The 26,176-nt window shown below is 34.6% G+C and overlaps 1 protein-coding gene across 3 annotated transcripts in view; it reads right to left on the reverse strand.

The window, feature by feature from the left end:
* Window positions 1-462: 462 nt before the first annotated feature.
* The window catches only part of RBM26 (RNA binding motif protein 26), a 51,858-nt gene continuing 26,144 nt past the window's right edge, over window positions 463-26,176 (reverse strand). For 2 of the 3 annotated variants that reach the window (XM_050333912.1, XM_050333911.1), the window contains exons 13-22: window positions 23,201-23,332; window positions 22,150-22,221; window positions 18,870-18,998; window positions 16,632-16,706; window positions 15,820-15,990; window positions 12,554-12,658; window positions 9,826-10,035; window positions 8,793-8,879; window positions 5,541-5,654; window positions 463-2,629 (exon numbers count right to left, since the gene is read on the reverse strand). In XM_050333912.1, coding sequence (XP_050189869.1) covers window positions 2,540-2,629; window positions 5,541-5,654; window positions 8,793-8,879; window positions 9,826-10,035; window positions 12,554-12,658; window positions 15,820-15,990; window positions 16,632-16,706; window positions 18,870-18,998; window positions 22,150-22,221; window positions 23,201-23,332 — 1,185 coding nt within the window. In that variant the 3' untranslated portion in view covers window positions 463-2,539. The remainder of the gene's footprint in view (window positions 2,630-5,540; window positions 5,655-8,792; window positions 8,880-9,825; window positions 10,036-12,553; window positions 12,659-15,819; window positions 15,991-16,631; window positions 16,707-18,869; window positions 18,999-22,149; window positions 22,222-23,200; window positions 23,333-26,176) is intronic. The other variant, XM_050333913.1, reaches the window with a different exon arrangement.

Consider the following 26,176-nt stretch of genomic DNA (forward strand, 5'->3'; position numbering starts at 1 on the left):
TCTTCAACTATTCAATGTCACAAGAGAACAACAGGGGACAAAATACAGACCAATAGGAAGTTAGCAGGAGGAAGGTGGCAAAGAGAATTTTAAAAGGTTTCATCCCCTTATGAGTAGATCAAGGTGCAAAGTTATTTAATGATATGAATCTTGCATGGATGCATTACCAAGCTCAATTTAAAACAAGCAAACTTGGAATACTAGTTTTAAAATGATGTGACACAGCAATTTCAGAGGATTTGTAAGAAGCACCCATATAAAAAACACGCTGATAAAAGCATGCCATGCTGAAGGCAGCATGGACAGTCTTTTCCTGTGTTGTACTTGTTCTCTAAGACAACACATAAAAAACTTCCACTTCCTGGACTGTCAATTTGGCACTTTTCAAATGTACTATATTATTTAAAAAACAAAAGTAGGAAAGCTTGTATTGAACCAGAACAGCTCATTGAGACCTCTGTATAAAAAGGTTTTTAAAATATTTTATTTTGCCTGAAATTCAGTGTAAAAGGAAATCAATTTCCCAAATTCAATTCCTTAAGGCAAAATTTAGAACTTACTGTAACAGGCATGGCTGTCAATTGTGACATTTCAATGTGAAACTAAGACTATACAAAAACTTCAAGTGCATATTGTTTTGCCACACGATCTGCATACACACAGGGATAGAGGAAAAAGAACTAAACCAAATCAAACAAAAATCCCTCAATAAAAAAACCCCAAACTATGATCCAGGTCTCAAAATTCCTTCAAGTAATTCAAAGGCATGAACAGAAATTCTACAGCTGGAGATCTTCTTTCTGGAGTGCTACTACTTCTACTTTCCTACATTCCTATTTTGGAATTAAAAAAAAAAAGGGCAGGGACATGACTTAAGACTAGTTCTCCTGTCTCCCCAGGAAAAGACAAAATCATGGACTAAAAGAAAATACCCTGTTAACTGAAATACTATCACAGAATCAGAAAATATTCTGCATTGGAATGCACCCACAAGGATCATCAGGTCCAACTCTTAAGTTAATGGTCATATGGGTTCATGTCCATCTATTTGATGGTTTTATGATACACTCACTAATGAATTGATGGGAAGGAAAGAAAAAATTAAAACCAAAACAACCCCCTTGCCCTCTCCAAAACAAAAATAAAACCCATGACTTAATAGTCAATAAATGAATTTTCTTTTGAAAATGGTGCAGCAAAATGCCACTTAATGGGAATAAAAACAAGTCTTTCTGAGAGGTCCTTTACTGCAAAGGACTAGGCAGTTTCCCTCTCAAGAAGCAGAGAAACTTCAGACCTCACATAACAGAATGATCTGTTAGAAAGAGCCAATGAAGTAGTTCTGTGGAGCACACTAAAATTTCACGTATGTGTATTTTTGAATGGTGAATATATGCGATTGTGCAAACTTATTATTTGCTGAGTGTTACTTTTGAAATGCAAAAATGTTATCACAGAAACACATGAATATAAAAGTTGCATTAGTGTGCACAGTCAAATTATTTAGAATATTATCTACCAAATATTCCACTTAAAGTATTTTTTTTAAATTCTATTTCAGTACTGCATATTATTTTTGTGGGATCAAATTTTCTTCTACAGTTGCACAGTGCAGGGTTATAGAAAAAAATTCCTTATTGTTGGAATATTATTCTATTTACCGTTTGACTTACATCACTTTCAAATTTCAAAATTTTTTTGTAGAGTACACCTGTGCTAATGCACATGAAACATGATTTAGATTTTATATATATATTCAGTATTATTTTAGTATAAGTGATAGTGATTCAAGCTCCTTTTGTGAACATGGGGGTGGGGGTTGCCATTTGGAATGGTCTTTTCTCTTTTTTTTTTTTTTTTTTTTTTTTTTTTTCATCACAAAGGACCATAGCTTTTTTGGTTATTGCTTTTTTTTTCTTTTTTTCTTTTTTTTTTTTTTGAAGACCATTCCATTTCTTTATTTTTTAACATCTTAAAGTCATAAGGACTTATATGCAAAGCAGTCATACACTTTATCATTAAAACCCATAGGTAAAATACGTACACAAATCCAACAAAAGGCTAGTACATAGTAAAGCCTAAGCATACTACTATGCAATATTATGAATACATAACTTTAGAGACTTCGGTTTAGTACTGTTATCTATTCATTTCTGAAAACATTCACAAAGATTTTAAATGCAAATTTTCATTCCGTATCTGGAATAGAACAAAAATTATCTATGTTATAACAACTTTTGGTCATTTGTGTTCGACCAATTCAGTAAATTACAAAGAACCCAAAGAATTCTGTAACTTTCTGTAGAACTATGTAATAAAAACATTGCATATGTTCCTAGTATGATGTCTTTAGCAATCATTTACTGAAATGTAACTCAAACATCAATCTCTCAAAATGTATAACCAACCAGCTGCTTTTTAATCTATATCTGAATCCAACTTCATCACAAAACCCCTTTTAATACAAAGATGCAGAAGTACATTAGGTAATACTAATGCAACACAGGTGCAGTTCTAGCATTGTCGTTGATCAGTTGAATCATCTTCTCCATGAACGAGATTCATTCTCCTCCTCCTCTTCATCATCATCTTGAAGCAGTGAGTCATCCACCAAAGATTCTTCCTGAAACTTCAAGAGATAAATGTGACAATGTTACACCAGAAAATGCTAAAAATCAAAAGGCAAAATACAAATCTCTGATACTTGTAATTTGGTAAAGAAAAAATTTGGGTTTTAATAGGTAAACAGTACATGTTTTGTGCTCTTCCTAAGCATCACTTGTTGACTCAGTAGAGTCACCTCTGTTGTTAGGCACCCAAGGTGTGGAAAATAAGGCATCTAGGAAGACCAGGTGCTTTCATAATTAGCTGGTTATTCACCAGGGATTTTCTAAAGCACTCAAGTCCAGAATGCTTTCCTCTTACTTTCATAAATGGACTGGGAACCCTGTTTTGTTACTAAGAATCTCACTCTGCTGAATGATGAAGCTCTTTTCTTTTCTTTTCTTTTTTTTTTTTTAAATGTCAAGGTACTCAGTTTCACTCAAGTCCTACATCTGCTATCCCTCTTTACCATCAGTACTCCTCAGCTGAACTAAAACAGTACTTTAGACATGGAAAAATGAAGGAAATCTTCTTCACGTGTTTACAATAGCTGTTATAAAATCAAGTTAAATAAGCAGGCATGCAGAAACTCAAGACATTTTACATGTATAAAGAATGTATGACTGAAGTTCAGGTCACCAACTACAAGCCCAAGCCCAAACTAAGCCTGCCTAAGTATAAATTTTAAACAGTAACACTATGTAAAGTTTCTTTTTGCAACTTCAGCACATGAACATGAAGTTCTTAACCTCATTCATCTGGGACACAGGGATCATAACATTACACTTCAAATACTAACTTAATCAAATGTTAGAAGTAATACAGAGCTCACAGAAATAAAGCATGTGATTTAAAAGTAAAATTTCCCAAAGATTATCCAGCAGAAGTATCTCATGAAAAGAAATTTGGTGAGGGTTAGGAGGACTAATTCAGTTGTAGAATATCCAAATAAACTCCAATCTCATTACAGAAAGAAGATAGGAGAGCTACATATATTTGGCTTGTTTTGAAAAAGGGTTAGAGGTAAGCATATCAATCATGTTACATAAAATATCTGTAAGCCCTGGGCCAAATAAGAATCCAGCAATGTTACTAACAAAAATATAGGTAAACTAATACTTTTATATTACACATTTGTTATTGCAAAGATTTCAGCAAGCAGACAAAACCAATGAACAGCTAAGGGTTTTGACCCAAGATCAGCTCCAAGATATATTCCACAAGAATAATTAGCTGAGGAATGACTGCAAAAACTGTTCTGAAACAACTAAAAGCAGTTAAATTTCAGAACAAAATTGGATCTCAAGAAAAGTGTTAGAAAAATAGGTCAGGGAAAAAATATCTATAATAAAGTTAAACATTCCAATAATTAAATTATTTATTTAAAAACAAGTTACTTCCTCTTTTACTTAAATTTTGAAAATCTGGAAAGTTTTAGATGAGTCCATCAATTTAAGAACTTCAGAAAACAGTCCTATAAAGCCTTTTCCCTGAGTTTTCTTTCCATGCCTGATGACTCCTGTTCAGGAGAACCGTCACCTAAAATAGATATATCCCACTAGCACAAGCACTTCTCAGCTGACAAGCTGTCATCACACATCTAGGTCTGAGTTTGTAAATCTGTTTCTTTCTCTTTGCCAGGGCAGCCAGGGCATGTCACTTTTACTATCTTCTTCCCCTTTTTCTCCACTGTCTACATCCCAGAGGTTCCCTCCTACACTCAGTGTCTTGGGAAGGGGAAGGTGGTTAGAAGGCAAATCTCTCCATACTTCACCTACCAACGAGTATGTACTTTCCTTCCTCTACTCTGCTGAAGTTTTTCCATATCCCTGAATGCCCTTCCTTTATCACCCAAGTCTCAATGAAGTGGTTACTCAATGAGACCTCTCAATAATGCGCACTCCTTACAGCAACAGACACTGCTGTTGATCTTCTTAGGTAACACATCCCTGAAGGAGATTTGACAAAATATCTAAGATGCTCTGAAGATTCTGTAATGTAGTCTCTTGTTCACTCACAGCTCATGACTACTTGATAATGTTTGAGGTTTGTGCACACAAGGAAAGTTGCATTTGGTAAGTGACAATGCACAAATGCCTAATATGAATACACAGAAAAACCAGAAAGTGAACACTACCAAGTGTAAAAGAACAAACCAGATTTGATTATATCAAAGCAAACTCGTGAAGCTGCTTCTAAGGTAGATGTGTCAAAATACTACAGGAAAAAAGATACACACAAATACTATCATCGAGTAAGTCAAGGTGCACTTCCTACTTCAGCCATTCTATGGCAATAATGTATGTACATTTAATTTATGGTAAATAAATTAGGAAAAAGACTGCTTGACCTCATCCCCAAGTGGTATTTATTTTTCTGAATTCACAAACAGTGGTATTTTGAATGTAATGAGTTAGATTGCATCATGACATGTTGCTTTAGTATCTTTCAAGCACAATGATAAAGACTAACACTCAGCAGAGGTACTTTAGATGTCTGAATGAATTCAGTAAATGGTCTGAATTACTCCTTCACCTGTCTCCTCCAAGCCCATATCTCTCCATAAAGGAAAAACAGAGTCTGAAATTTGATCCCCTAAGAAATTAGTGCCAAATGTAAACAGCACAAAACCATGTTTTGGACAAAATCCTCAATCTCTCTCATGAAAGTTAAAACCCACCACTTTCATTTTCTAGATACATCTTCTAGAGTTTTTTGTCGTGCAAGAAATGAAACATTTCTCAAAAGAAAAGGAAAATATCTAGACTTTAAACAGCCTAACCCCCCGAAAATATATTTATAGACAAATACACTTTCTGATATCAAAATATGAGTTAATTTCAAAAAAAGGAGCATGAATCAACTTTTTTCGAAAAAGCTATTTTATCTTAAAAAAGTAAAAATGAAAATAAATAATAAAGAAAAAGCAAGCTTACTTCTTCTTCATCAGGTTCAGCTTCTTCTGTTTCAACAGCTGACATACTAGCAACAGGTTTGTTCCATGCCAACTTTAGCTCTTGTCCTTTAAAACGAGATCCATGAATTGCAGCCTAAAACAAGTTTAACATCTTAGTTATATGTGATTTTACAAAAGAATGTCCAAGCTGTAATATATTCAACACTGAATTACTGTTAATAGGTTAAACTAAAGAACTTCATTCACTGCACATGGAATTCATACATTCTATGAGGAAAATGATCAAAATACATTCAGAAGAAAATAAGTTTGGAAAACCATCAGTCATTTGGTGATGTAACATACTGAAATAACACCTTGTTTTTTAATCTCATCTTGATGGGTTCCTAACCTTTCAAAGACAGGACACAAAACTGCTAATGCATAACTTAGTGAAAGAAGTGAGACATCCCATAAATGATTTTATTTATTTTAAAAAACCCAACAACAAAACAACTAAAAAAAAAAGCCCCTTTGTGATTACAATTTAATCTACTGGAAAACGCTCCACTTCCTGTAAAGCCATTGTAATTGAAATGTAAAAATTTTTAACTTATGGGATATTCATGCCCTTCTAAGTATCAGCTACATTAAGTGGCTGCTTTGGAAATAGTATGTTCAAATTAAAGTAACATGAATGAGCATAAATCAGCTTTAGCAACATTCCGAAATAACCGTCATGGTCACAAAAGATTTATAGTACAATCTGAAAGCACAGCATAATGTGAAATGTAGAAACAATTACATGTTCAATGACATCTGAACATGAATTGTGTGATATTAAAGTCCCCAGGTATAAATTTTAAATCTGTACATATAAATTTATGATAAATTTAAAAGATTCCATGCTTATTAAAATGCAGCTCAGGAGCTTTTTGTCCATGGTCTCATCACAATGTCACACAACCAGAATTTGTAAAAGTACTTATACGTGACATTTAGGTCCAGAAACAACTTGTAATCTTTGGAAGAAATTACTACTACATAAAAATGCAACATTTTACAACAGGGAATCTTCCTCTTCCTTCCAGGCTACAACATATATGAACATAAAGCCAAGGCCTATTTTAATTTAAGAAGGTAAAATACTAGCTGCATTTACTTCACAATTGGCCTCAACAGAGGTTTTTAATGATTACCTGCTACAACTTCTTCAGTTGCCAGCCTTAAATTCTGCTTTAGCCATAAACACAGAAATTCCAGTGGAAATATATTTAATACATAAGATTATCTTAAGAAAAATACATATTTTACTAGATTTGATTGAACCTAGTTTTTGTAACACTTTCATTTAAAAATGAAGGTGCAATATGCCCACTTTCAGAAGTGCAATCTGAACCTCACCTTTAATAAGGCTTGAAAACTCCACATATTCTATTTGCGAATGATTAAGGAAAATTATACTGCTTTTTAAATGCACTGAAATGCATCACAAAAAAAAGAGAGAGGAGTACATAATGTAGACTTCAACCTTTCCACCAAACATACGTCCCTTCTCCCCCTGTCCACATCTTTCTTTATTCTGTGTTACCTTTGTTTTTAGGTGCTTCTTGTCTCTACACTTCTATGTTTGGTTCTAAAATACTACCATTCCCTGCTTTTTACATGCAGAAATTTAGGTAAGGCAGAGAAGACATTCCCTGGCAATTTTTAAGCAAAACACATTCTAAACATGTTCCAACATATTTTACTAATAAATATCTTTAGCAAGATACTGACAAGATCCTTGTAGTGAATCATACTCCATCTGGAAGAAGTAAAGCCTTTATTTGCATAGTCCATAAAACTTTTCAGAGAAGCAGACATTCCCCTCAATACCCAGGAGTATTTCTTTTAAACTAAAATGTTAAAGAATACGAAGTTGCAAAATGAAGTATCCCATGCCAGGAAGCACCAAAGCTAAAATCCCAACCTTACTTCAGTTTACTTGACAATATACTAATTACAACTGCTTTTATTTGCGAACAGGTATTTCTCATTCTCCACAAAACTTTGGTTCTCCACAAAACTGTTGAACTGTGTTCCTTCGATACATCTGTACAATACTGTTTTTCCCCATCAGTCAGTATCCATGACATACCCTTAATTACTCTTCCTTTTTTACAGAATGATTACAATCTCCATACAGTGAGTGCGCATTGCTTTGCTGCTATAACTAAAGAGTTTCACAAACGAAACTTTAAGTTTCAGTAAAACATCTCTGGCACATGGATCCAACTATTTCTCAAAATATGTAACCATAAATGATATTCTAAGTGTTCAAAACTATTGTCCCCATTGGTTTAATCTGCATTGCAAATACAAGTATTTCTGTCAATCAAGTCACTGGTGTCTTAAGATGAGAAAGAGAATAGTCTGGCCAGGTATGAAAATCATGTTCAGGTAAACTGCACAAGATGAACTCTGTGCAAAATATAAACATATAATGAAAGCTCTCCATAACAACCATACCATAAATATGAACACATTCTTTCTGGAGTCCCTGTTATTTTCAGGATGCTCCCTCTCAACAGTGATGCAAGGATTTTAAAGGAAACAAAATAATCTGCAGAACAACTATGTTCATTATTTGTGCAGGTTCACATTATGCCTTTACTGTACTACGGACCGGTTAAGGCAGGAGTCCCACTGAGATAAATGTATAAAGTCCTCATGATCCAAATGTAAGGATGTTGAATTACAACATAAGTCAACTCTGGATTTTAGTGTCTTAATTCTATAATTCTGTGCTTCTGTAGTTTCATAAATTTCTAAAAAAAAAAGGGGGTGGGAAAGGAAAAAAAAAAGATCCAAAGAGATCCCAAGAGATCAAATCACATTTACACTACCACAGGTTTTCAGGCAAAGGTAAATCCAATCAAGGACTAACAAAATATACAGGTTCACTCTACAGGATATCAGTGACGTTTCAGGAAGACTGTGAGGGTAGCAAGTCTTCAGGTAAAAAACCCTCGCAATTAAATGAAAATGAACTAAGATATAAAACTATTGATTCCTGAGTGTTTCTCTTAATTTCTCTCTTACATCCCGCACTTAACTTTGCTAAACTTCCTCATTTCCTAAATATTTCAGTAACATGGCATTGTGACAACTTTGTTTTATTTAGAATTAAGTTTCTGTGTCAATAGTTTTAAAATAGCTAGTAGTATTATATTTAATCAAATATAGAAGTGTAACATAACCAGAAAGTACTTGAATGTTGCAGAATATTTTTAAGAAAGTCTATACTCACAGCTTCGGCTTCTGCTCTTGTTTTAAAAGTAATCACCGCATGGAGAGAAGAGTCATCTATCTGGCAATCTTCAATTTCACCATATTGCTTTTGATAAATAATAAAAAAAAGTTCAGTAAAATAATTCTCCACCTCTAAAAATGCAGTCCTACAACAAATGCCCTCAAAAAACAACAGAAAATTAGAATGGTGTATATTTCACTGTTTTAATGCCAGAGTGCTTGTCTTAGCCAAGAATACAGCTCCTTCTACTTGCATTTCTAAAACACCCAAGTGCTCGTCTCTGAGTTTCCTAATTCCTACAGGTATGAAGTAAAATTATGACAGAAAGATGTTGCTCTGCTTCAATATTTCTCTTTTTATTAGAAAGAAGGAATCCTAAGATTATTCCATTAGCCTATTGTGACACTCTTCCACCAAAAGGTTTATTAAGAGGCAAGGACTGTAGAAAATGTTTCAAAACTTAACTGTATGTCAGCATCTTAATATTCCCATCTATTCTTGGCATTTTAATATTCCCATCTATTCCAGTAATGGCTGCTATGGTATCACTACCTTTAGTGCTACCATCACTGTGAGCTGTAAAGCCCAACAACCACGTCTGTGCAAGTGGACTGCACTGCTGATGTGCCCAGTTGCAGCATCGTATCACAGAAACAGAAATACAGCTCAGAATATTTCCATCGCACTGACAGTCTATGTTCTCACTATCTCTTCAGTTATTTTATCTTCTGTACCTAAAAATTTGTAAACAATTTACATATATCCTGAAAAAAATAAATATTATGAGTCGTTTTCCTTTCCTTTTAAGAAAAAAAAAATCAAGAAGCCTTGTAAATGCTAAGATTACACTTATAACTAGTTGAATCAATGGTGTAATTTTTCTGTTACACCTTTTTCTGATGCATCCTCTGCATATCATGTTAAAGATTCATTCCTAAATAATATTTCCAGATGACCTGAATCAAGAGAAAACAAGTCATTCAATAGAGTATGTCATCCAAAGAACAAAAAAGGTGAAATTGCAACATACCGCAAAATGAGGAAGAAGATCTTCTCTATCACTTTCTGTAAAGGCAGAGATTTCTAATGCCCTAGGTCGATGATCCACAACTGCATGCACAGGAACTCCTCTGCCTCTACCCCGGCCTCGTATTCCTCTACCTCTGCTACGTGATGCACCCCGACCTCTTGCATGAACCCCTCTACCACGAACTGAAGAAAGAATCCCTCGTTTGGCAGCCTAAGATGTTTATACATAACATATTGATATATTAAAATTCATAATCTACATATTTATACAAATTCAGCAAACACATATTTTGTTTCTACCTAAAAACACATCCTCAAAAAAGCCCCAGAAAGAGCAGCTTGCAGGTCTTAAAATAACAAAAGGTGAACATTTTAATGCCATTCAAAAGCTAATATTGCTAATTATTAATAGACTAAAAATAGGATGGAAATAGGAAAAAAGAATTAGGTATTAAACACAGATATCAATAGAGCCCTTATCTGTGAGCATTAACTTGTCAAAAGGAAAAGTAACTGCAGTACAACTTGCAGTACAACTGAAATTTCATTAGCAAAATTTCTTGATACAGTGTCTAATTACTTGATTTGTCTCTTTGCTTTTACTTCTTTATTTAGTCTCAAAGTTCACGGAAGACTTTTATTCTGATGCAGCAGAAGAGTTTTTGGCCAAAGAACTGCAAGGTGTGAAACACAGGCTTTTAACAGGCACCAAGTATTCACTAACACTTGGTTCTATGCACTCAGTAATTTCCATTCCTGCAATAGCTGTGTATCCCTTCTAAAGAACTGCCATGCACTCTCCAAGAACAGTCAAAAGGACAATGACAGTGACTGACAGGCATTTAAAAAATAATCTGCAAAAGTTACTTTGAGTTTCAAAAAGCACTGTCAGGTATTTAATTTCCATGCTTTTAACTAGAAAAAACTCCTTTTTAAACTCAAGTGAATCTGCCATAGGAATCAAAAATTAAATGAAAACACCATAACTATGTTTACAACTCAAGCAGTGATGGCACTGCTTTAATGCATGCCAGTGGTAGCACCCATGACGAGATCAATATGTTATGGCTTTATTAATGAAATTATTCAGATAATTTTACAATAGTATCTAGTTCACTTTTTATTTTTTATAAAGAGAATCCTGGGGGGGGGGGGGTGTTGGGTTTTTTATTTTTTTGTCAGTTTTTTTAAACACTTTAAAATATTTAAATGAATAATTCAAGGTATGCTGACTCTACAAACAAGCTGTAACTTATTTGGGTTTTCTTACAGCAAAATCAGGGTTACCTGGAACAGAACACCAGATTACGAGCCAAAGAGGAAACACATGAAATATTGTGGAAGTCAGAGTCACAAACACAATGTGTGAATATCAATATTTTTCTTAAGAATTTGTAAGAATATTTAAGAATCAAACAAACATTAAGGAGGAAAAAAACCCTACCCTTTTATAAATTGTATAAGGGATATATTTTCATGCTGTTCCTTGAAACATATCGATGTGCATCACTAATAAGTCTGTTTTTCTTCATCTACTTTGCCTGGTATTTGCTAAAGGCTTCAGAAAATTCATTTTACTAGCAAATATTACTTTCCTGAAAGAGCTACCCTTTCTTTCCCCTCAACTCAAAATACAAACAGACATAATGAGAGATGAAGTAGGATTAGCGCACTCAACTGTGGTGTAACTTTATCTTGAACAAGCACCCACTTTCTACTGCCATTTTACAAGTCATTCAATTCACATATTTTCGGAAACGCAGAATTTATGAATAAGCTTTCAGTCCACTTGAGTATGAAATATTACTCACCATCAGCATACATATTGTTAACATAAGCTTTTGTGTCATCTCTATTCAATTGGTTTGGTTTATTAACGAAATATGTTCACAATTACCAAACCTGTGTAACAACCTAGTTTTAAAGCAAGATGCTAATGCAAGTTCACCACACGTATGTGCGCTGTATTCATATGTAGTTATACACAAGACATGACCAAACTTCATTAAGACAAGAGGGACTTAAGTGACACAGCACCCTGCTTAACAGTAAAAAGGATGAGATTATCGTGCGATTTAAGACAGTGCAATATAACACAGAATAGCACCCACAGCATCCATCATTTCTTAAAATTAGACACAGATATAAAGAATCTTGCACAGTCATCTCAATTTTTTTTAAAGTAAGCACTTGAAGAAAAAGTGTATTTCTATACATTGAATACTCCTTGGAACATTGTATTTGCTTTTGTTAAGTCTTTCTTGAAACTAATGCCGCAACAATATTACTTTTGGCATATCTGGCTTTTTGATTAATCTCATTAGGAGGATGCTAACAACTCACTAAGAGGATGCTAACACTTAAGAATAAAAGATCAGGCACTGTTATTTAACTCTTCTATATTAAACACAACCTACAGGCAACAATTAAAAAACACTGCATGCTCTCAAGGAAGCATTACTACCACAGATCTATAAAACACCACGTCACCTAAATAGTTATAGAATTTAAATAGATTAGCAATCAAAATTAAAGACAATACTATTTCTGGATGCCACTGAAGTAGAGAAACTGTTTTTTCTTAAATATTATCACTGCATGTCTCCATCTACGAGTAATTAATACTGCACTCTAGAAAAAACAGTTTATGATACAATACACAGGTTAATAAACATATAGGAAAATATTTGATTTAAAGTTAATTGCTAAAAAAGAAGAGGCAAACATACTTCCAGCTGTAGTTCTGTATATTTTCGCCTTAATTCAGTAACTTCCTCCCCAGCTTGCATCTTCTTGTATAAATCCAGTTCAGTATCTAGTAATTCTTTCTGCATCTAAGAAACCATTATGGTAGATTATTAGTTCCACAGTTCACATTTTCTAACGAAACAATTTTTCAGCAAAAAGCTCTAACTTGGCAGGTACGCTGCATTTCCACCTTCAAAAAGAAACCAAGTACAAGCTTAGGAGCCTTTGTGGCAAGATAAAAATTCCATGTGCAATGGCATACTCTGAGCTTTGTGATGTCAAACCTTTTTGGACTACCACGCAAAGCCGAAGCCAATGGAATTTTTTCTAAACTGAAGATACATTAAGTAGAAAATGCAAGATATTATATGGTAAGAATGATGAGATACAAGGAATTCTACAAAAAAAAAAGGCAGTACAAGTATGAATGAATACAAAATCTATATTCAGTACTGAGAAAGTGTATCTAAATTTATTACAATTCCATAATGCAAAAGAACAAATGATAGTTCTGTTCAGACCACAGTAATAAGAACACAGTAAGTAATAAGACATCTGCTAAAAAAAAAATTGCTCTCTGATGTAGTTGCCTTCCATAATCTTAAAAAAAATTATTACAAAGTTTGTAAAATATATATGAAAACTGAAAGGTGTCTCTGAACCCCAATTTAAACATGTTCTTTACAATCACTGAGGTGCAGGGAAAGACTTGAGGCAACCACAAAAATTTAATTAGAAGTTTGTTCCAAACTGAAACGACTTTTTTTTTTTTTTTTAATGGAAGAAGCAGCACCTAAATGTTCCAGTGACATCACAAATAAAGGATAAAATTATAGATGACTGTGAAACAGTTTACATTTACACCTATTGTTTCAAAAGCACAGAACATAATATATTCAAAGGTTGGATGTCAAGAGATTAAGGTTTTGCAGCTGTGACAGTTGGAAACCAAGTATCACCACTGATAAAGAAGGGTGGGTTTGTTTCTTTGTTTTTTTCCTGAAAGCTTTAAAAGAAGAAAAGCTGGATTATTCAACTGGCAACTTCAACCTCAAGCCCATTCAGCCCAATTTTCTGATTATCTATGGCAACCATAGAAAAAAATCTTTTATCTCCTGTATAATGGTTTTCCAAGTTTTCAAAATTGGAACCAGTGCTTCTCTCAAAACACACTGTGTTGCAATACATCAATGACATCGCAAAACAACACTTCCAGAGTTTTATAATGACCAGCAGTTAGCACTCACAGAGCAGCCAGAGACAGACACTGGTGTCATAAAGACTTTTGAGGTTTACTTTTATTGCTCTTAATGAAGAATTTTATAGAGCAGTGCCAGGTCTCAAGAAGAAAATACCTTCTTCAAGATACACCAAGAGGCAGTAAAAGTTTCTCATTCAAGGGGGAAGAGCATTTTGTAATCTGAATGAACCGGAAGAGGACAAAAATAGGTAAAGATAAAGGTACAGTCACATGGGTCTCATCTTCCAAGACTGCTTCCAAGCTTCAGAGATGCCCATTTTTAAACAGTAAGAAAATGAAAGAGAACCTAGAGCAAAGGCTTTTTAAAAAAACTGTCGAAGTTGTAAACTTTAACCGAAGGTTCTGTAAAATCCTCACTTTCACAGAAGTTAGATGGGACTGATTGCTTTCTCTCCTCAAAATGTTAACAAAACAATGCTCACGCAGTTAATGCACAATATCCCTGAGAGGAAAGGTGTCAATAAAATCAATTTTTTCTACAATTTGGATACTTTCTCTACTATGAAGTGGGTTTGCTGTAAATGTTTATTCATTTTCCATATTACAAAGAAAACAGAAAAGCAGCAAAAAAACTTCATTAAAACTGCAATTCAAAATTAGCATGTTGCCTCACTTTTGCTTAGTAAAATCAAGAATCATGTAAGGAAGTGGTGGACCATGTAAGCAAAGGGTGATGTGGGGAGAAGAGACCTCCAGACCAATAAAACTGGGCTGAAGGGGGACCACCTCAAACATACACATACCAATCCATATAAATGAGGGAGGGCCTACAGAACAGTATCGGGGGGGAAGATCTCCTTTTCTTTTCTGGGAAATCAGTACCTCTCTGAGGAGCTTATACATGAGTACACACAACACGTGAAACAGAGAAGGCATTAGGTTTCTGTGTGCAGTTACAGGGCTACAATCTCCTTGGGACTACTGAAACGTCGCAGAAAAACTGACACAACTGGAGTGGTACAGTGGACAGACAGAGTCTCTTCAGAAGGACAAGCCAGGATGGCAAGGAGCAGGAGTTGCCCTTTATTAGAGAGTGCAGTATGAGTGCACAGAGCTCTGCCTGGGGACAGACAATGAGCCAGCTGAAAGTTTATGAGTCAGTATGTTTACGATGCCAGACCTTTGCAGGTGATGTTGCAATGGGTGTGTACTACACACTGTCTAATCAGGTAAAAGATGTAGATGAGGCCTTCTTCAGACAACTGGAAGAGGTCTCCTGTTTCAATACCCTGGGTCTGGGTATCTGCTGGAAAGGCAGGATGATTTTCAAGAATTGCATCCTCCAAGTTCCAGGGCATGCAAGAAATAAAGGCAGCAAGATGCCTGCCTGGATGAACAGGGAGATCCTGGCAAAACTTAAATCAAAAAACAAGCTTGTACAAGAGATGGAAGGACTGGAGAGTACAAAGGGAACATAGAGAAATTGTCTGAGCATGCAGGCACTGGTTTGGAAAACCAAAGCCCACCAAGAGCTGTTTCTCACCCCCCTTGCCAGATACAAGAAGAAGGGCTTCAGTACATCTCTCAGCAGCAAGAGGAACACTATGTTGTGAAAAATGTGGTCTGAGTACTGAGTTTTTTGTTTTATGTATTAAACCTGAAGAGAAGGTATTTGTGTAGCCTAACTATAATCCTTTCATGTTAGAAACAACATTTTCATCATTTCAATTAAAAATTTAAGAAAGTAATCGATTATACACAAAGAATTAAATAAGACAAAAGAAAAATAGCATAAACTTTTGATTTTTTTTGATTTTCCATATGATGCAGTATTTGTGTAACTAAAGATTAACCTTTCAGACAACAGCATGGGTTTAAAATTAACTATGTTCCTTTAAAGAGAAGGCAAAACTAATCCACTTCAAAGAAGACTTGAAAATTAAACTGCTAATGGTTCTAAATACTGCTGATGTGACTGTATATTTTTATTCTGCTGACACAAACAAATCAAGTCATCTTATTAAAAGCTGATCAAAACTTGAGTACCTGAGTCTTAGTTTTCATGCTTTTTAAAGGAGTCCCTCCTCCGGGTGATACACCTTTTAATTCATCCTTTAACTTGGTAATGCTATTAGTCAAAATCTCCAGTGTTTTCATGATTTCTGCTTTGTCTTCTGATTTCATGGCTTTATTCTTCTCCAGCTTTGAAATCAGCATCTGTCCAATTTAAAAAAAACCATCTTTTTACTCAGCAACTACTATACAGATCTGTTTTCCAGTACTCAGTACAACTAATGGGAAAACTGAATACTGCATTTCTTTTGCTATAACCTACAAACTCAACATATAGGGTTTTTAGCAGCTTGCATTAATTTCTTTGTCTGAATCTCTTGTTTCCTAATTAACATCTGGTATTTCCATTTCAGTTGGACACATTTGCTCAACATACTTCAATTATTTCAAAATTTTTATTCAACTTAAATGACATTTTGGCCTTTTTCCTCTTCCTAAGTCTAAGTGCAGTCATATATACTTTTCTACATCACCCTCTCCTGCTGTTGTCCAACAGAACTCAGACTTTCCCTTCTTCCAATAAACATATGCATGTTGCACCCAAATTAGGCAATTTCTACTAAAATTACACCTAAATTGTATAAGCTTGTAGGGTTTTTTTGAAGTGAACTAACCAGATAAGTCAGATTAAAACTCTAAACTTAAAATAATGTGATAATGCCATTCTAAGAGAATGCTTATTTTATAGGCCTTTTTTAGCTTGTGCTTACAAAATCTGAAATATTTTGAAGAGAACTGAGATTCTATAACTGAATTTCTGACTGTCTTTAATGCTAACACTTTACCTTCTGTGTTTCAATGTGCTTTTCTAAGATTTCTTGCTTCTTTTTTCTCATCTCTTGTTGAAGTCGTAATGCCTCCTAGAAGCATAAAAAGATTACAGAACATTTCTAGACTTTGAAACATAATGCCAGAATAATAATGTATTATACTTGGCAATTACACAGTAGTAACTCACAATAACAGGGAAAAAATAGTAACAGAAACTCAAGGTACTAATAGGCAATATTTCCAATTTTGTTTTGGAAAACAACATGTCACCAACTTACTGAAAGTTATAATTATCTTTCTCAGTTAGATCTGTGCTGGGAAGATTAATTATTGCTTACATACAAAGTAACACCTTACACAACCCCAATGAAAGCTGAAAGCCGACATATTACACTACCTCAAGACGTACAGCATGCAAGAGTTTAAATGTGCAAGGACAGTTATCTTGAAAGCAAATGTAAATCAAGTCCATCAATTAAAACACATTCTCCGAAACACTTACAAGCAAAAAGAAAACACATTCTATTTTCTTAACACTTTTCTAAAGTTAGCCAAAGAAAACCACCTCTTTTGCATCTGACTGCTTTAACTGGGAAGTGACAAATACTCAATCTGCCAACAACAGAACCTTGGAATTGCAATGGGCTACTCGGAATGAACTGAAACTGATCAGTATGTGACATATTACATTTGGAAGGAGAAGCAGGAGGAGATGCCACCGCTGCTGTGCTCAGCACCTATAAATGTTGCTTGTGAGACAGCAATTGCTTCTTGCTCTTGCATACAGAATGAAGAAGTCTTAGACAGCAGGATACTTGCAGAAAACCATTCAGAGTTTTGATATGCACATATTTAATGGAATGAAAGTGGAGAGGCAGAAGATGATCAACTGGAATCACTGCAAGTGGAATATCTTCTACAAAGAGTGTCAATGCACAAAAGCCATAGAAAAAGACAGTAAAGTTTCTGTGTCTACCCAAATACTGACAAAATCTGTTGCATGAAACGTTAGTTTTGCAATACAGGGGGCAAATAATTTTTCTGAAGGGAAAGGGAAGATGTGACAAGGGGATGAATGCTAAGAAAAACTAGGGAGACAGATGGAAAAGAAGAGAGTGAGTCCCACAAAATCATGTTTTTCCACAAGTGCTAATATATTGTGAGAAACCTCTGAAGGCAGGTAGGAGCACAAGATCACATGAAAAATGAGACAATCACTTAGCACATCTTCAGTGTCTTCTTTCAAAATACCTCTACAGCTGTTATCACAAGTCAGTAATTTTATTACAAGTTTCCTTGTAATAAAATTCCAATGCCGTTTTACGGGCATTTAGCATTTTAACTTGAAAGGTAAAGGCTCTAATTCTGAAAAATATGTATTAGGGGACAAATATGAAATGAAATGCCAAAATTAGAACTGATTTTCTTTTAAACGTGGACCAATACCAAAACTGACAAGCAGCTAACAAACTGCTGGTTCAAATTATATTAGACATGAATTACAGAAATTTACCAATAGACCAAAAACTTTGTTTAACAAGTGTATTGCTTTCAATACTTATGTTTGTATCTAACTTAGTACTGAACTCTCAAATTGTGGTTCAAAACCAGAAAGATAAACATTGTCCTATATTTAGTGTTTCTAAGTGATGAGAATAAACCTGAAAAAGAACATTTGCTGGGCTCTTTTGAAAATTCTAAGCAAGCTAAACTACAACTGAGCGATCTATTCAAGGCCAAATATTTTTTTGTTGCCTTTCCTCTCTAATACAAATAAAAAAGAGGAAGTCTAATACTATGTAAAAATAAAAATGGGTGCAAGAGAACCATAGCTTGGAAACAACAAAATTTGAAGTCATACAATTCTCAGTTCTCTCAAGTGAAGAAGCAATTTTGGTCACAAGTACAGAATACACTGAGAAGAGAGGTTTAAGAGAGAAGAACAGTGACTACACTATGCTCCCTTTCACTCACAACAGACAATTCATACCTCAACATGGAGACTCTGATTCCAGGAAAAAGTGTTTAACATTTTTAATTTCTACAATTAAACCTGTTTACGCTGCCTGAACATACACCAAAAAATAATAACACAATGCTGTCTCTTGTCCTTTGTGGGAAAAAAAACATAGTGAATTTAAGCTTACAACTAGTTTCATCTATGCTCTTGAGACGAATATACATAGTGTTCTATCTCTAAGTCACAAGTTCCCAACCTAGGTCCATTTTATAAAGAAGCATATTTAATTTACCTGTTTTTTCTTCTGTGCTTCATTAGAGTCTAGCACGGAAGTGGAAACAACAGGCAAAGATTTCTGTGCTGCCTTCAAAGCAGCAGGGTTGTACACAGTTTTTGTCAAGCCAGTAGAAGTGGATAAAACCTATAGGAGGAAATCATTTTATTTTTTTGCCAGTGAATTTCAATCTTTTAAAAAAACCCACGAGTGCTTAAAATATGTAAGTGTCTTTTCTTTTGTCTGTTTTGATGATATGGAATATAAAAATTTGGTGTAACAATTTGGAGTTGCTGAAGTTAAACAATTTTTGAAGAGGCAGCACAATATCAGATATGTAAGTTATAAAAATCAGATTATAAATCCTCTCCACTGAGATTTCATATCTACTTCAAAGCTTCAAATACATAAAAATTTACGTATTTGAGCATAATAAAGGAAATGGAAGATTGAGATTTTCACAAGAATAACTGCTGGTTTTTTTTTGTTTTGAACTCTGAAATACAGTATTTTATGGCTGCACGAATTCTCCAAGTAATAATTCAACATAATTTTAGAGAATAAGATCCAAAGTAGAGATAACACTTCCTTTTCAAATGCAGTTTGTGGAAAGTAGAGTTTGCACAATTAGCAAGAAGTAACTCAAGTACAGGGAAGTCTCCAACATCATACAGCAAAGGAAGAGACTCCTATGTCTCTCTGTTCTTTTTCCTACATTTGTAGTGAGGTATGAAATTTCTCCATGACTTACTGAGAACATAGTTGCCTGCTTTACAATCTCTGTAAAGTATACTACGTACATCTCAACAACACCTGAAGATTTGGACTACTTTGTTTTCTTAGCACGTTCCTTAAAGAACATTTTGGCCATGCTAGCATTGAAAAATCCACGGCTAAGTCCTAGAGATAATATAGGCATGACCTTGTTCACCTTGTAGCAAAACACAGAAATTATGCAATTGGTATCATCTCCATGAGTTTAAAAATATTTTCTATATATGTAGAAAATTAAAAGATGCATGCAGATTCTACTAGTCACCATGCACTCCATAAAACAGATACAATGCCCACCGACAGAAGGAAAAAAAAAGAGACAGCCAAGAAACAGAACGACAGAGAAGACCAAGAGATCAGAAGAATTTACAACAGGAATGCTTTATATAAACCCTTTTCACTTCAGTGTGCTATATATACTATTTCTTCCCACATTCAAGTGTTTTCTAGAGTAGGCATTGCAGAGAAAACAAAAGCCAAAAAAAAAAAAATCAACACATGTTAAGGGGTACTATAAATGGTGGTATAAAACGCCCTCAGAAGGCCATTACAAAGATGAAGGATTTTTTCTAAACTTACATTAAAGTATGCATGTCCCAATCATACCATTTCTATTGTGAAGTAGCTTTAGGACAGGCTACATCACAAACAAGCAAAAGGGGAAGCAAAGACAAAAATATTGACACACTCCTCTTGCCCAGAACTGTCTTCATGGCAGAGTGAACCACACTTCGCCATCTCTTCTAATATAAGTAGAGATGCCACAGCAGATGTACTTGCATCAGCTAACACAGACAAGTAAAAAACTACACTAATGTCTTCTAAATCTCTTAATACTATTCAAGAGAAAGAATAGTGCGAATCTCTTCATAAGTTCACGAATTGTAAGATACAATTACATAGATCCTGAAAGGCATCACATTATTTCCTTTTCCTCCTGTTCTTTGTGAAGCACAGTTACCTCTTTTCTCATTAGAAAGTTCTTGCACTCCATCAGAAACAAAAAACAATCTAGGACATGACATTATGTTTTCTGACAGCTGTAAATAATTTAATTTCTAATGGTTGTAGAATGTAATCACTGCAAACTAACCGAGTTATTTCCTTGTAAAGGGACAGCAGTAGGTAAACCCAGGTCAATTCAAGCTTCAGAACCCTACTGAAAATGTCAAAGGAAACTGTTGTTTTACAACCAATTCAGAAACAGCCCAGCAACTCATCAAAATCTATGAGCTCATCAAAATATTATAAGACAACAAAATACTGCAAGACAACAAAGCAGAAAACCATTCTAGCATGAATTCACTCTTAGTAGAAAAGTGTTTCAGGATAACTCAACTCTTACAGAATGAGAAAAAAAAAGTATTTTCACTCAAACTGCGAAGTCAAGGAGACCTCCTATTTCTAAAGTTAGCAGAGAGTATGTATGTAAAATGTAGTTCAGGAATACACAGCAAGGTATTTATCTGCAACTAATTTTGGGCAACAAGAATGGAACTAATCAAACCAACAACAAAATACAGGCAAGAAGCCTAGATCACTGCATTTAGGCAGACTGCTTGCCTTGAAATGAATCAAAGAGACGTCCTCTAATATTACAACTCAACTTTAAGTATTGTTACCTTAGTACATAAGTACAGTACAGTATCTCTGGAGTGAATTTTACTTGTTAGATTACACCTAATCTATCAACTAACATTCTGAAAAAGGGTGGGGGATGCGTGCAGGGGAAAGGCAGCAGATGCTTCATTTATTTCAGGTCAAGACAACTCCCAATAGAAGAGATATGTAGCTAGACAGAGGAATCCTGTTACAGAGTAAAACTTGCTTGCTTTCTACTACAAGTCTTCTCAAATGAACGCTAAAACCCCTGTGGAAGCCTGTCCCCTTAAGTGCTAAACAGATTTGGAAACAAGTATTACAAACTTTGCTACTAAAGTAAACATGTCCACAACTTCATATTCTGAAAATTGGAACCACTGAGCAAAATAAATAACTCATAGCCACAATGCAGGTACACCTTTCCCACTTTACCTCTCTTCGTCCTTTCTATACTGATTAATTTCCACTTCTATCCTTTCACAAGTACTGCGAATTGTGAAACTAAATAAGAGGACAAATGTTTACAGCATCACCTTTTAAGGGACACTGAAGTCCAGAAACACTTTTATAGAACTGCTTTCTATAGTTTCATATATAGTGTTATATATATAGTCAAAACTTATTTATTTTTAAAATTTATTTCTGTATACTTCTAAACAACACAGAATTATGGAACATATCTAGTTATTTTCATGAATTAATAAAAGGAACCCACAGAATAGCAGCTTCTGCCCTAGCAGGTTTTCTTCTTCTTATAATCATTTAGCTATCCACTGAGCTTTGATATATTATGTTTCCTAAAACTAATCATTAACAAATGACTTTATTCATAGTTACGAAACAAACTTAATATTGACACAATGAAAAAATTAATTCTATTGAAATTAAATATGAGAGAAGAGAATATGAGACATTCTCTTACCTTTTCAGTTGTTGGAGTAACTGGCTTTGAGACAAAACCCAGTCTATCCTTCACAGATAATTTAGTCACATTCTAAGAAAACAAAGCAAAATTATAGTTAAAATGTACTTTATGAATACTTTACTGTTTCCTGTGTAACTACAAGTATTAGCAATTTAGAAAAAACATTTAACTAATAAAACTATGGACTTTTAAGCAACAATACAAGAAAAATATTCAAGCAGTTGATGAAATTTAGATATTTGATTTTGCAGTTAACATAAGCCTACAGATTGGACAAGACAAAGGTAAATCCAAATCTGGAATCAAAGATTATACTATATATTGTTTGCAAGAAGTCAAAGACATGTCAGCTAGAAGAGGATTATCTGCATGAGCTCTTTAAAATACACTACAGTTTTTGTGTTTTGTAACCTGCTATTTGCAAGCATCAACTGCAGAAAGTTGTTTGAATTTAGACTACAAATGTGTTCTGAAATGTGGTGGTCTTACTTTCCAGAAGTAAAACTATAGCAGTGGTACAATGCTAATAATGAAATATTTCTAACACAGTAAAAAATTAAAGGCTATTTCTAATGGGAAGTAACATGTCAGAGTCTGTCATTATTCACACTGGTACTGCAGCTACATTCTTCTTTGTATTAGGGTTGACACACAAATTCTGAAAACATTTCTAGATGCCGACCATCGGTCTCTAATGGTTTTAGCTGTTTAACAGATAAAATATATTAAAAAAAAAAAAGACAGTTTTTAGTCCTTTGGATAGAAATCCACTTTGAAATCTGAAACCAGACATCAAACACAACAAAACTGAAATATATTCAGAGCCTTTCAGTTTTTCAACTAAGTAAAAAGCCAGGACACTTAAAAATTAAGTACTGTGCTCAGGTAAAAAAGCCAAGTATCATGTACTGATGAAAACTTTAATATGAAAACACCATTCATATTACAATTAGATACACTTAGAAGTAGTAAATGTGTACTGGCACTACGTGAGTAACTATAACTGATACAGTCATCAGGCAACTGAATTTCTTACTATAATACATACCTGAGTGACTTCTGTATTGGCACTCTGTGCTTCTGCAGGTTCAATATTACTTGCAGGTACTGGACCTAGTCGCTCCTTCACCGACTGCTTCACTACTGGTAAACTAGGTTGCTGAACTAAGGGTTGTATTACCTGTAACACCAACCCCGTCCCCAAGAAAGCACCATCATATTAACATCATCAGAAAGCATCATCATATTAACAACAAAAGACTGCAACATTTATCATTCAATAAGTACGTGATAAAATTACTGCAATGGCATTTACACTTGCACATCTTCCTTTCTATCATTGAATGGTTTTTTCACCTGATAGGAAAAATAAAAACTTGATGAGATTTATTATGCTATACTGAATATTTGTGCAGTGGAAACAGCCATAACATCTATTTTGCACTTGCAGTTCACAAAGGTCATGAAACAACTCTGCTTTATTTCTATTAATCACATCTACTCAGACTAACTTAGATTCTACCTGTTAGAACTGAATAAAAAACAAGAAGCAGTCTTCTGATTCCTCTTACAACTCTTTTATCATCAACCATTTATTTATGAAAAGGCAGAATACAAACTTGAATTACAAAGACTCCCACTTTTTACAGCAATATATCACTTTTCATCTCCTATGTGCTTAATTTGGATAAAATAGAAAAAAAAAGCATATAGAAACATGCAGTCACAGGACTGAGGAAAAAGAAAATAAAGCAGCTAATCTTTGAACCTACCCTGACAGCTAAAACTTCTCCTTTTTTCTTTGACAAAAACATTAAACACTTAAGACTGTAAAAATATGCTTCCAAGCAAGCTTACTGTCATATTTATGACCCTCAGGAGGTCACCTAATCCATTTCTCCACTGTAGAGCAAAGTCAGTTATGCCACTACTGACAGTATCTATCTATCTAGTTCTTACAGATTTCTGATGAAAGAGGTCCTGTCACCTCTTTAGGCAAAAGTGTTTCTAGTATCCTTTGGCATTAGAAAATATTTTTTTAATATTTAACCTAAATCTCTTTATGCTGCCTTTTAAGCCCAGAAGTTCCTGTTTTACCTACTTCAGATGATGAGAGCACATTATTTCAGCTTCTTGGCAGAAGCCTTTTATTCGATGATTTATTATGGTTGACTCCCACCATCTTTACCTAAGTACTTCTACTCCTTTCAGAAATTCTACAGTAAATATTTTCCAAAGTACTCCTGCTGATGAAAAGGCAGTGCTCAAGCAATGGTGCTGGACCGTATACTACTGAAGGGACAACTTAAAAGCCAACTGACTTTACACTGAAGAAAATTCAAAAGCCTGTCTTTAGTGCCTGACAGACAAAATCTGGTTGAAACCATTATAAATACAGGTGAAATTAATTAACCTGTAATTAATTAACACAACAGAAATCTTGACAAAAATTCACATACTTATAGCATGTGAAGAATTGTAAGAAGAGTTTCCATACTACTTGTAGATATGACACCAGATACTAATTTTAATGAAAAGGGAAGTAAATATTCATGTTCCTGAAAGCTTTATGAACTAAAAATTTTTTTTATTGTTTATTGATTTAACAATTTGATAACTGATTTTGGGGTAGAAGCACTGCACTTGGAACTTTAATTTCCTGTTACAAGTTTTTCTTGTCACTGTGTGCCTTCTATTGCCGATAACAGACTTCAAACTAGTCTGCTGACACATGCTGAACAGTTGTTTTTTGTGAGGCAGGAACACTTAATACTGTTCCCTGGTACTAAGAAGAAAATTTTTAAACCATCAAGGCTAACTTGCTAAATGTGGTGTGCTGGGAAGCTAGTAACACCACTAAAAGTGATGGTACTATTTAAAATAGCAAATATATAAATTGGATATTTGTTTGGAAATACACAGTTAATAGTCCAAGCTGGACAGTATAATCAGCAAATAAGATGACAGCATAGTCCAAGCTATCCTTCGAGCAAGAGGCAGTATCTATGGGAATGCAAAGTATGTACTCCACTGCCCTCTTCTGGCTGAGGAGATGGAAATCAAGCTTCGAAAATAAATACCATTTTGAGTAGCAAGCAGCTTTTTTGACCAAGCATCAAGGATATTTATAAAACCTAAAGCATGGTAACTAAGACAGTGAGATAGCTGTCATTAAAACTGCATTTTTTAGGTAAAAATCAGGGCATTTATTACAAAAGGAGAGAAAGGAAACTTAAAATGCTGTAGAGCAGGATTGCTATGGAAACTGGGTCACTGATTCTGAATGATGACATACACCATCAGGAGAAAGAGGGAATTCTCAACTTAGAGTAGTAACTGAAAGAATCCTCTAACAACTCATTCATACATTATATCAGCATACATAAATAAGTGAACATTTCTTCTACAAAGCCTGCCTCATATTTTAAAAATGCAGAATGTATTGTTCCACACTGACAGCAAATCCAATAAAGCAGGATACACAAGTATTTCCAAAGACTTGCTACACTGGATGCTGACAAGACTCTGTATGCAACAACCTACACAGCCTCGGAGAACCTGAGGTTCCTCTTCTGTTTGAGCAGAGCCACTGTGCCTGCTCACGAATCTGATCTGGCTTGCTACAGGTTACGAATCTACACTTCACAACAGTAATTGCTGTTTTATTTTTTAAAGTGTTGCCAATGCTACTACAAACATGACAACTACCAATAAGTGCTTCACTGTGATTCAACCAAAAAATGTAGAACAGAGTATTTCAGTTGGAAGGAACCTGCAGTGATCATCTAGTCCTACTGGCTGGTCACTTCACAGCTGACCAAAAGTTAAAGCATGTTGCTATCTGGCACTGCCCAAATACCTCTTAAAACCTCTGGCAGGTTTGGGGCTATCAGCCACCTCTCTAGGAAGCCTGTTCCCCTGTCTGACCAGTCTTTCAGCAAAGAAGTGCTTCCTCATGTCCAGTCTGGACCTCTTCAGATACATCTTCAATCCATTCCCACACATTCCATTATTGTATACCAGG

This window comes from Myiozetetes cayanensis, unplaced genomic scaffold (genome assembly GCF_022539395.1).
Source record: "Myiozetetes cayanensis isolate MyiCay16 unplaced genomic scaffold, myiCay2020 scf5-8, whole genome shotgun sequence".
NCBI lineage: Eukaryota > Metazoa > Chordata > Aves > Passeriformes > Tyrannidae > Myiozetetes > Myiozetetes cayanensis.